General features: G+C 36.3%; 1 protein-coding gene and 1 non-coding gene across 5 annotated transcripts; both read right to left on the reverse strand.

Moving 5' to 3' along the window:
• Positions 1 to 11: 11 nt before the first annotated feature.
• TRNAG-UCC (transfer RNA glycine (anticodon UCC)) lies at positions 12 to 83 on the reverse strand. The gene has a single exon. It is a non-coding gene; the product is annotated as a tRNA-Gly (tRNA).
• Positions 84 to 1,235: 1,152 nt separating this feature from the next.
• LOC147403143 (protein REDUCED WALL ACETYLATION 2-like) lies at positions 1,236 to 8,261 on the reverse strand. 4 transcript variants are annotated; one of them, XR_015177416.1, is made up of 15 exons: positions 8,003 to 8,261; positions 6,183 to 6,274; positions 5,721 to 5,864; positions 5,563 to 5,619; positions 5,404 to 5,476; positions 4,347 to 4,505; positions 3,819 to 3,968; positions 3,479 to 3,734; positions 3,286 to 3,407; positions 3,030 to 3,116; positions 2,806 to 2,944; positions 2,463 to 2,519; positions 2,134 to 2,230; positions 1,889 to 2,047; positions 1,236 to 1,586 (listed from the first exon to the last, which is right to left on the reverse strand). XR_015177416.1 is itself a non-coding variant. In XM_086438615.1 (15 exons), the coding sequence occupies exons 1-15, from the start codon at positions 8,033 to 8,035 to the stop codon at positions 1,874 to 1,876; spliced, it is 1,653 nt and encodes a 550-aa protein (XP_086294741.1). In that variant the 5' UTR covers positions 8,036 to 8,260; the 3' UTR covers positions 1,238 to 1,873. The 4 variants fall into 4 exon arrangements, 3 of the variants coding, with proteins under 3 accessions (XP_086294741.1, XP_086294743.1, XP_086294742.1); XM_086438615.1 differs by adding an exon at positions 2,702 to 2,764 and having other exon boundaries at positions 1,238 to 2,047; positions 2,856 to 2,944; positions 8,003 to 8,260; XM_086438617.1 differs by adding an exon at positions 2,702 to 2,764 and having other exon boundaries at positions 1,238 to 2,047; positions 2,856 to 2,944; positions 5,721 to 5,858; positions 8,003 to 8,259.
• Between the last annotated feature and the right edge of the window lie 3,853 nt (positions 8,262 to 12,114).

A 12,114-nucleotide genomic window follows, 5' to 3' on the forward strand; every position in this document is an offset into this window, starting at 1 on the left:
AAGAGAAAAAATGCGTCTGCCGGGAGTCGAACCCGGGTCTATTGCTTGGAAGGCAATTATCCTAACCGTTGGACTACAAACGCTTGTTGTATAGCTGTTGACTTTAATTATTAATATTACTTAGTTATTTGAAAAGTTGGTTCTTAAGATTTACAGAAGTACAGAATAATCCAAATCCTAATAATTTGTTGAAGAAGAAAAAGAGTATAAACAAGGTTTATTTTCTTTTCGAGTCATAATGAAATACCCTTCAATCATTGTGTGAAGCACCCTTCAATCATTCAGCTTGAAGGAAAAGAAGAGGTTTAATTCATTGATTGATATGATTTCAGTTACACTTTTTCTGGATTGAGAGAATAAAAGAGAAGAATCAGTTTTCTCTCCATTTCTCTTGTTTGGGAAATTAGGCTATGTTTGGATTGAGAGAGTAGAAACTCATTAAGAGAAGAGAAGAGAAACTCAATTTCTCTCCACTATATTTGGATTGATAGGAGAGAACTTGAGACAACATTGGAATTTTAAAATATCTTAAAAGAGATCTAGGGGCAGAGTTGGCATCATAAAATATTTTACAAGGGTTTCTCCTCATTTCTCTCCTCTTCTCGCCGATTTTTTTCTCCTCTCCCCCACTTAACCATCCAAACAAGAGAAATGGTGAGAAACTCATTTGTTTTCTCTCCACTTCTCTCAATCCAAACACAGCCTAAGAGAATAGTGAGGAGAGAATTTGTTCCATCTGAGGTAAAGTCTTTTGGAAAACATTTGTCATTACGTTTCACGAAAGTTGTTATTCAAGAGTCTTGATTTCTTGTTCTTGTAAGTCCTCGTACATCTAAATTGAAACATGTTATTTTCAAAGTCTTAACCAATTGAATATGGCAGATTTGATAAATATCTAGATTGCTTTTCCCAAACTGCGTGTGAATCAATAGTCTGATCTATTTTTTGAAGAACACTACTGATAATCTGACTTATCCACGCGGCATACTCAATTGACTTACCTTACGTGACAGGCTCGAAAACAGTAGATCTGCTCTCCTTGGGATATAAAACTGCGGTTCCCCATAAAAAGGTGTAGTTTTGTATCCCGAGGAGAGCAGACCTATGGTTTTTGAGCCTGTCACGTCAGGTAAGTCGATTGAGTATGCCACATGCCTAAGTCAGATCACGACTATTTGAATAATGGTCATGGTCGCTCATTCTGTCTTCTATGCCAAGACAAAGAACTGAAAAACAACATAGTCAAGGATTATAAAACATAGGCACATTGTGAAGGTAAGAATGCACTTTGAACCACTATAATGGTGAAAATTCAGGAGAAAGCAAGGACAAAATATCACCTCATTTCAAGGTTGAATTCAATACCCACCCTTTCCTATACAAATTAAGTACCATGGAATACTACTTTTTAAACATCACGCCCTATCCCAATATTTTGTGATGATCACCGACGCATCCCCACCAGTCTCTATCGTATACCTGTAACTTTCTTACTGCTTTATACTCGAATCTCATAGTGCACACCATGCCCCAATGTGAGAAGGCTCAAGTTTGTAAACCATCTTCACATTTTGGTCGTCTCATCCCTATATCCATTGTTTTAAACAGTCAGGCCCAATGTTAGTGATGGCATTCATAACAGAGACTAATAATGCCTCAACAAAACAAAAGGCTAAAGAAAAAGAGAGGTTGTTTCGATCAACCTGACGCAGATTGACCTTATGTGTCATCTATTTCACATTTTCATGTTCGATCCATGTGGAGGAAATGATAGGTCTCAGAGAAAACCTCAACGAGATATAAATTTTTTTTGGGACAGATCACCCTCAGACATAAAAGAGTCCATCTGCCTCGAGACTGATTTTAAGGATCGCTATAAAAATCTTACCAGTAGCCGAGGAATTTGTAGGAATACGAGGGACAAGGAGTACAAGGCAATTGAGATTATTGCTGCTGTTATCATGTTGTATAGTAAGCGCTTGTCATCTTTACTAGGCACAAAAGCCGTCTTCAGTGTATTTGTCAGTTCGAAGAGCCTATATGAAATCTGCAAGAAAGACAATGGACGACTACACAATTTCAGGTTTTTTTTTTTCTACCCACTTTTGATTTCAAGTTTATTACTTAACGTACCGCAATGTATATGGAAGTAGTGAGCATGAAGTTGAGTAGTGGGTAGTCTGGGATGAGAGACAATAACCATTTTGGTTGTCCATCTGCCACACCTGATCTGAAAAATTGTGCGACAAAGGTTTAAGTTAGTTTAGACAAATCAGTCCAATCAAGTATATTTTTGGGGTTAAGAGATCTTCTAAATAGGACTCGCTATAGTGTGAGTCAGCACCACATTGGACATACAGAGAAGCCATTCACCACACACACTTTGCAGAATCTTAGATGTAGAGCATTTGAGGACAGGTGGTTAAAGATTGGAAGTTAAAGAACCAATGGGATTATGATACCTTAGCCAGATATGAATCTGTGAGATGTAGGTCTCAAGTGTAATCTTTCCAAGCCATCTGAAAAAACCCATGAACGAAGTTATATTAGAACTTGTTTACACCAAAAGACTGTATCAAAACTTCCACTAAAACTGGCAAGCATTCGTAAAGTTTTCCCTAGTGATGTCTGGAGTAAATGCATTACTAGTCAAATGATGGGAGATATTCTATGCAGACAGATCAAATCAAAGGCCACTTACGCGAAGAGTGTCAAAGAGTAGCTACGGAACTGCTGAGTGACATTTCGCAAACAAATGTAGACACTGATGAACAAAAGTCAAAAGGGGGAAGTGAGTTAATGCACCTTGTAAATAGTTCGAAGATGTCAGTACGCTTGGGGAAAGAAATGCATACGTTATGGGAATCCATGATGTATAAGGATGGTACTTGTTGTATGTAACCTTGTCCAGCTTGTATATGTACTCGAACCACAGATATCCTACCTAAATTTTTTATGAAAATGCATGCATCAGACAAAAATTTAGAGGGGAAAATTCTAGACAGATATTACAGGATTTTGTAGGTTACCACTAAGGAAACCGAAATGACAGCTGTTTTGATTGATAATCTACGTTTAATTTCTGTTTCCTCCAATTTCTCCATCCACCTCTCGACCTATATTAACACATATTCCATAAATTTAGTGATGGATTGTACACACAAGAAAGAACCTATAAGCAAGACAGACCAGATTATATTTACAATTCAGTGTTATACACACAATTGAGGCAATAAAACCTATAACTGAAAAATCTAAAAACAAATTATGATTGCATCATCTCACTGTTGGGTGATAATAGGCATATATCATTCCAATGATCCATATATAACGATCAAGCCCTGATCGGAAATGCCACTCATGCAAGAGAGGAAACTTTGGTTTTGAAGGATCGGGGTCACTGTAACCTGCATTTTTATGTGGGTTCAGCAATAAACCAAGAGAAGGTATGGGAAAATTAAGCTTTAGTGTTACTCACCGAGAAGGAAGGTAAATGGTCTCCAAACCAAATCAAATACGTCAGGTACTTCCCAGATCAAAATAACCACCAAGAAGCAAGAAATGATTTTTACAGCAATGACCGACCCAACCTCATTGTATTTGTTTAAAATACCGAGGGCACCGTAAACCATAAGAGTGAAGAGGGTGTGCATGGGGCAGATGTAGTATAGCATGTAATTGTTGTTGAGAACAATGCAGCAAAATGCCACTAAGAAATTAAGCCGCCACATCATCTGCTCAGCTCAACAAGAACGGGGCTTTTACTGTCAGGAATGGAATGATTATGAAGTGAAGCATGATTGTAACAGACTTATTACCTGAGCAAATCTTGCAAGGCTAAAATCTTTCCGGATGTAATAATATGAGAAGTTTCCGAATCCAGTCATCCACACATACGCAGAAATAAAGATCCGGATTGCATTATAGATTTCTGTTGCAGCGAAGTAATGATACATCAAAAATAAAACCTGGCAAAAGTAATGAAAAACAGTAAGATTACTTTTATAATGTGAAATGCTAACCCACACTCCGGTTTTGGCTCACAAGCTCGTATTATAGAAGAATGGACACTCAGAGGTTGGTAAAGAAAAACTATAAATGATGCAAAGCGTACTTAGATGAATATTTGTAACATGCATTCTTAGCAGAGTCGACATAAACTTTCTCCAGAAATTAACATATATATAAACTAGCCAACAAAGTATATATGAAAACCCAGATATACATCAAACCAGGAAAAATGGCTTGGAAAATGCTTATAAACAGAGGCATATGAGCACGGATGTGAGTGTGTTTGGGGGGGAGGAGGCATTAAGAATGAGAGTTACCATGTATAGAATACCAACCTGCATCCATCCTTTCCATTCCTCAGTCTGATGTCGGTTCAGATAAAGTATAGATTTCCCTGAGAATGCCGACTTGTCATGGTGGGTCTTAAAAGAAGTCGTTGCGGAAACTATGATGAGAAGGAAATAGAGAAATATAAAAAGATCCCGATTGTAACTCTGCAACATATGTGATGGTCAAGAAAAACAACTTAGTCAGGTGTCAAAAAAGTTACGACAGAACAAATTTATATTGAAGGATGTGACCAGCTCATAATCCATTTCAAAACATCCAAGCCACACTAAAGTTAATCTGATACTTGGTGCAAACCCACGTAGTGGGGTAAAAAAACAGAACACATGGAATGTCTGGTGACATACAGAACAAAGAAATTCCACAGTAGAATAGGTTAATGCAAGCAGGTCAAATATCTAAAAGCAACCCGAGTTGATAGTTAAGTCTAGAAGACTCAAGAGTATTTTAGATAGCTCTCCATATTGAGGCAACTGTCTTCTTTTCAATTCATTCCTTATTCACTTAATTGAAGAATTGGATTATTACTGTTCATAGATAGCCCATGAACCCCATTGGACCATGCTAACAAGACAAACTTGGTCATTGGTAACTGTTCCACGAAAAGGAAGCCATATTACTGGTCTAACTAATTCATGCAAATATGATATTCCTAATTGTGAACTAGCTCAAAAATCAAATCACTTTTTCCATGAATTGAGCTCTTAGGATCTCCATTTAACCAAAGGAAGAAGTGTATCCCTATAGGTAAGGCCTCAACTGAAACATTCTGAAGTGTTCCAAGACAATCCAAAACACTCGATGTTTTGTTCCAATCTCAACCAAAATAAGAATGTTCCAACAAAGCATTACATAACGGAACAAAACATTAAACCGTGGAATCTATAAATACTTGCACTTCCTTGGTTTTCCTTTTTCCCTCCTAAGATTAAATTTTCAAAATGTTTGAAAACATAGTACATTCAAGACAGTCTTGGACCTCCTCAGATCAAAGGATGTATAGAATAACAAGGAGCTAAAGTTGGTAAAGGAAAGCAACAGTACCTTTTTTGATTCCCCGAAGAGATTTGTACGATCACATATGTAAAAGTAAGCCAAAATCAAACCAAATTCAGATCTGCAAGTCCACATTTTTAATCAATCAGAACACAATTTCATGGATTACCAAATCTTAGCTTCGGAAATTTAGGGAGATTCACTCACATGGCTCTTAACGTCAATCGATTTTCAACCAAGAACAACTCGTCCATCAGAAAAAATCTGGACAGATCCAGAATGCATGAACATATGTCAAAATAGAGTATATATTTTGCGAGCTAAGATACTATAATCTAAGAAAGCAACAGATTCCTGCAGCAAACCTAACAAGGTGAGATGAGACAGATGAACTGCAAACTTTAGGGGAAGCTGATTGTAGACCTCCTCCCTCTAATAGAACAGCTCTATCTTCTTCATTAACTGTATCCTTCCGTAACTCAACCAAATTGATATCAGAAAGCCTGCTACTAGAAAGGAATAGATTGGGTCAATGACAAAATCATAGTGCAAATTCTAATGGAGAAGTGTAGAGAGATACTCGTTAATTAAACTCAATTCTCATAGTGTAAATGAGTTCTAATTTGAGGTAAATGCTAATGTGAAGATCAAACACACGAAGCCCTCTAGAAGGTCGTGAAATCTATTGTGGGCGCATAATGAATTGTATGAAAATCAAACATTTTCCTAGTAAGGTAAATTGTTATTTCTAGGCAGATCACTTATGTGACTTGTTTACGTATGGGTAGGAAAGTAACCTTCAAAGTTAAAACTATTATGTAACTCACATTTTGGAAGAAATTTTATTCTTCTTGTATTCTAAATATTCTGAATAAATCCATGCTGCAAATATTGGAATGATTCCAAGGAAAAATGACACCTGCAATAAAAATTAAATTTCCAAATTATGTCAAACATGGGCTAATTTGAAATGACTAGCAAAAAATAAAGAAAAGACTAAAACCATGCCAAGGTAAGGTAAGCTAATCAAACATTCCAAGCAAACCTCTGCATAGTAGAAAAGAAAAGGGAAATATACTTTCCTAAGTTTGTAAACCCATATATAATAAACATTTGATAGCTGCACATGTTAGTAAAGCTGAGATCAAATCATGACCTCATAGTTGTGGTATATGAACCTCAAAAAATGACCATGGACTCCACGCGGATATATGGATATAAGTGGATGTCCTGAACACAAATGCCCCTAAGCACATAAACCTCATGATTGTTACAGAAAACAGATGCTTGTTAATGTTTAACAACACTGCACGATGCCATAGATGGGTGGATTTAGAGTGGGGGCTGTGGGGGCACTTGCCCCCACAAGAGTTTTCAAATTCGGTGGGTTAATGGGCTATTGCGACAGATTTTAGCGGCGGATAAAGAAATTTACCACTATTGCCCCCACAAATTTTTTTTCCACTCTTAGTTGCCCCCACAACTATTTTTTTCACTCTTAATTGTCCCCACAATTTTTTTTCTACTCTTGGTTGCCCCCACATGAGCAAAATCCTGGCTCCGCCCCTGGCCATAGAAGTCAGATTGGTCCACAGACTATCTCAATCACTGTCCCTGTCTTGTTCCAACTGGCAAATTGACAGATATTGAATTCCTATGAACTTGGCAGAAAAAAAAATCCAATACAATGAGAAAAAAGAATATTAGAAGGCTGAAACAGGGGATTTTATAAGAAATTAATGCGCAATGGTCTTAGAATTTAGAGTTTTGTACTGTAGTTCCAATGTGCTTCTCATGCTTGATCTAAAACACAAATCATTATCTTACAGTGATGAAAAAAACACTTCAACCATCAACCCTAGCATCCAATTTGTATTGTTAGTAGAGCTGATTCAAGCTAAAACAGTTCGAATGATTGCTGGAAACAGTTCAAAGAAAAAAACAGAACTAATTCTCTTTGGAGATGATCCAAAGAGGTAACAATTCCGCACACGTGAAGAGCAACTCCAACTGGGTGCTTCAAATTGGCATCTTCTTCATTTTGAAGACTCGAATCACTTTTGAACTCCAACCGGTCTTTGAATTCAAATCACTATTCCTTCCTCCAAAACACTATTCATTCACATAAAAGGGTGAAGAGAAGGCTAAAATTGATATTTCCGAGGAAAAAAAGGGACATAATAAGCATTCTGAAAAATGTGAACAGTGACAGAGATAGGCCTTCAAACCCTGTTTCTCCCCTCTATATTTGAAGATACGAACAGTGATATAGAGGAGTTTTCTTCATTTTGAAGGACATTTGGAGTTTGGTTCGGAGGCCTTCATCTCAAAATATAGAGATTTGAAAGACGGTTGGAGTTGCTCTAAAAGAACTGGATTTTTTGGAAGAAAGGACACTATTTTCTGTTCCTAAACAGCTAAAATCACATAAATCAAGATCAAATCTAACGATGCGAGTTTAAACTCCAAATCTTAACTCTTTAAAGCTACATCAATCAAATTTCACCAAACTTCCATAATTTCTTGAGTTGATCTAACTTATATATGATTACTCATCGAATCCAAAACAGTCTAAAGTAACAATGCAAGATCTGATAACGCAGAAACTCAAAATTATAAACTGTCGATTATCCTCGAATTCTCGTACCTGACCAGGAGTTATAGATCCAGAGATCTTCATTTTTGCAAGAGAAAAGCTCGTCACAGAAGAATTTACACACAGATAAACTGTAAATCGACGAGTATTTCAAGAAAAACTGAAACACGATCGAAATCAAAACTAGATCTGATCAAAATCTGAGCTAGAAAACTAGATAGAAGAGCAAGACACACTAGATCTGTTCAGTAGTTGAAGGTGTAGCGACGCAGAGAGCGGGAGACTAAGGTTTACGAGCGGGATATAAATTCCGATTTTGAGAAAATATCGTTATTTTGAAAATGAAACTGTATACAATTGTAATACAGGTAGCTGTATTACTTTACGACTCCTGCTCTTCTTACGTGCCACGTAGAAATTTCTTGTCAAAACTTTGGTTACACACCACGTGGCGCACAAAAGAAAGAGGGAGTTGGGTTGAACCAAACTCTCTGGAGTACAAATGTAGAGAGGGTTTGGAGAGAATTTTGAGGTTTTAGTTGGAGATCCCGCGTGTTCTTGAAAAAGATAATTACGAAAAGTGCCTTATTTTTCAAATCTTATCTCCACCGTTTGATCTTTTTGTCATCTATGCCGATTGATCATTCAAAGGAAAGGAGGACACCGACACCTACCACTGGTGAAGAACGTCTCGTGAGAACTCTCTTTGGTTTAGTTTGGCGTAAAGATGGGTATTGGTTGGGTAAAACCCATGGATTTTGACATCTAACAACTTTTTGTTGATTTTTAAGTGCCCTCAGCCTGTAACCTCAAATCGCTTTTCTTGATGTGAAAGTGGATAGGAATTGTATATGATTTTTCACTCGTATCTCGATAAAAATCATCTATGATTCTCATACACTTTCGCATAAAGAAGTGTGATATGATGTTCTAGCTTGAGGTCAATCCAAAATGACTCTTTGGAGAAATACTAGATAGGGTTGTCGATGGATCGGATTAGAACCTACATCCGATTCATTCCAATACTTTTAGATGTGGATCATGGATTTGGATTTTAATAAGGATTCAATTTTACAGTATAACGAATTGATTTTGAGTCAAGGGTAATTATAAAAATAAAAATTAGATCAAAAAATTATTTATAAAAAAAAAAGTATAATTTTTTTTTTTTTAATTTACAAAAATGAACCTAATTTTTTTTTAATATTAAGATATAAAAAATCGGCACTTCAAGCACTGTAAATTTGACTATTTTATTTTGCTTGCACTTCAACTACCATTAATTTAATTAATTAATTAATTAATTTTTAAATATTTTCAATACTTTCAAGTGGTGAAAATTCTCTTCCCCCCTCAACAAACCCCTCATTCTTCCTTCTGCTAGTTCCTTCTTCTTCCTCTTCATCCTCATCCTCTTCTTCATTATTTTTTCAAGTACCGAGGTAAACACTTTACCTTACCTCTTTTTAAAATATCTTTAAACCAAAACCCTCATTCTTCAAGATCTCGATGAAACAAATATTCATAATTCAATGAGGACAAGATCTTGATAGAGATCACGATCTCAATCTTAATTGTAATTGAATATTGTAACTGGCTTTATTGAAAATTATAGTCGAATATTACAAATCGAAATAATGGGAGTTTGCAACTTCGAATATGTCATTTGTAATGAAATCAATAAAAATCACGTTTTTTCATCACTATATGTGATACCTTCAACATAATTTCTATATCGACAAATAATTACTCTTAGAAACATTTTTGATTTAATTGAATTATAAAATATCGTGAAAGAATAATGAGAAAATTATAAAAGAAATTAACAATAATGGTGAGAATTATGAGAGAAATATACTGATATGTGTGTATATACATGTAAACTTCAACAGTCGAATAAAAATTGAAATGAAAAAAAAAGACACTTCACAACTATTGCATAACAGATATATTAAGAAAACGACACTTTAAGTACTGATTTAAGTTCATTTTTCTAAGTTTAATTTAATTTAATTTTATTTATTTTTAGGTACTTTTGGATGCCACATATGTGAGCTCACAACCGTTTTAAGATTTTGAAATCTTACTATGTTAGTCAGCCTAGCCTAACACTATTAAGAATCCGAGGACTATCTTCGCAGATCAATCGTACCCTAAGCAAGTCATACGTAGTTTGTGACAAGGAAAATGCTGAACTGACTAAACTTAGCACTTCGTTGATGTGGCAGTATGCCTAGAATCATAGATTGTCCTCAATGTATCTCGAGGAAAAACATATATCCTTCTAGAACACTGCCACGTAAGTGAACAATGTTGAGTGTAGTCAGTTTAGAACGACTTGTGAGTCGTGACAAACTACAACTCAATTGCATATATGGACACAAGGGCAATTTTGTAAAAACACTAGCCAAAATGCCGGCACATGGGGATGGGGCTAATTATTATTCATCCTGCTTCAATCATTTATATTCGAAAGCACACACCGACTTCCACTGCTTCTCTCGGACACTCAAGAGATTTTCAAACACATAGAGACAATGTCTCTTCGACCAACATCTCGAACTGAGGTTCGGAAGAAATCCTACAAGACAGGAGTTGATGCAGATGAAGCTCGACGAAGGAGAGAAGACAATCTCCTCAAGAAACGTAGAGAAGGCCTTCTTCAATTTCAGCAATCCGCCCAGTATTCTCAAGACCGAGTTGTCTTGGATCCCATGAAGAAAGTCAGTATGTGTTTTTCTTTTCCTTCCTTACCTTTCTTTTAACCATTTCATTACTAATGTGTCAGAGCAGAATAGTATCAGTAGACTTGATTAATAGGAATATCCTTCAGTTTCTTATGCCGTATAGACCTTACTGTGTGATCATAACCATCTCATCTATGAAGTTTTTCAGGAATATACCCCATATATATTTTTTTTCTTCTCATCCGAACAAATGTGCTAAATGAGGTTGATCACAACCATCTCATCTATGAAGTTTTTGGGGACTAAACCCCATATTTTTTTTTCTCTTCCAAACAAATGTGCTAAATGAGGTTGTTATGATCATTGATAAATTTGATCTTTGGGGGAGGGGGATCTCTTAGGTGGAACTCAATGGAATGTTGATTTCTGATGGATTTGATTCCCTGGAATGTATAGTATAGCCATTGGTTGGTGGAAAGGTATACCAACATGAACCTCACATTGCCCCCCTAAACTCATAAATCTTTTCATAATATTCTGACATCTTTAGATCTCCTATGATTATGAATAAGAATATCTGACATCAGTGTTCCTACAGATATTTAGTGAGCCAAGGCTGCATCAAGCCGCTCTGTGATTTTCTGGTCTACCGGATCCGAGGATTGTGACTGAGTGCCTCGAAAACATTCTAAAGGTGGGTGAATCTGATAAAGAGTCGGGAAATAGTGGTGGGGTCAACATCTTTGCGCAGATGATTGACGAATGTGAGGGGTTAGATAAGATTGAGAATCTTCAGAGTCATGACAACAATGAGATCTATGAGAAGGCTGTGAAGATATTGGAGAGAGGATGAAGAGGAAGAACAGAATCTTCAAGATGGTGTGGACACCGCTCGGCAGGGCTTCAATTTTGCTACTAGTGAACCCAATCTTCCTTCTGGTGGCTTCAAATTTGGTTGAAACCTCGGGCATCTTGGGTTCAATTTTTTTGTTGTTGTTGTCTTTCTTCGCCATTTCTCATATCTTTTGTTGTGTATTTAAGTTCATAGTTTTGTGCAAGGTTCAAGGGTCGGAGGTTTTGGTCTGGCTCGTACCATAATACCTATGGATTCTGTCAAAAGTGTAAAATATTTTGTTTCAATTTTCTTGATCACATGGAGGAACAAGATTGGTTCGGCAATCCTAAATCTTTGGGATAAAGCTAAAGATATCGATGTGATGTTTTGACAATGACGATTAAATGATTATAATCTTCAAAAGTAGACATTCTTCTGGACTTCTAACTTCTCTTTCAACTATTCTAAGTGATCTTAATCACAGTTTTAATCATCCTTTCACCATTCTTATACTTTCAACTAGACCAATTCATAAAATTGTGAGATGCAAATTGTAAACTGAGGGGTACCCGTTCACTTTTGATGAGGTAAAGTTCATAATATCAGCCAATTGGAATTTTGAATCTCCACTGCATTGTTGA

The sequence above is a fragment of the Akebia trifoliata genome, chromosome 4 (assembly GCF_017979445.1).
Source record: "Akebia trifoliata isolate Shusen 1 chromosome 4, ASM1797944v1, whole genome shotgun sequence".
In the NCBI taxonomy this organism is placed as follows: domain Eukaryota; kingdom Viridiplantae; phylum Streptophyta; class Magnoliopsida; order Ranunculales; family Lardizabalaceae; genus Akebia; species Akebia trifoliata.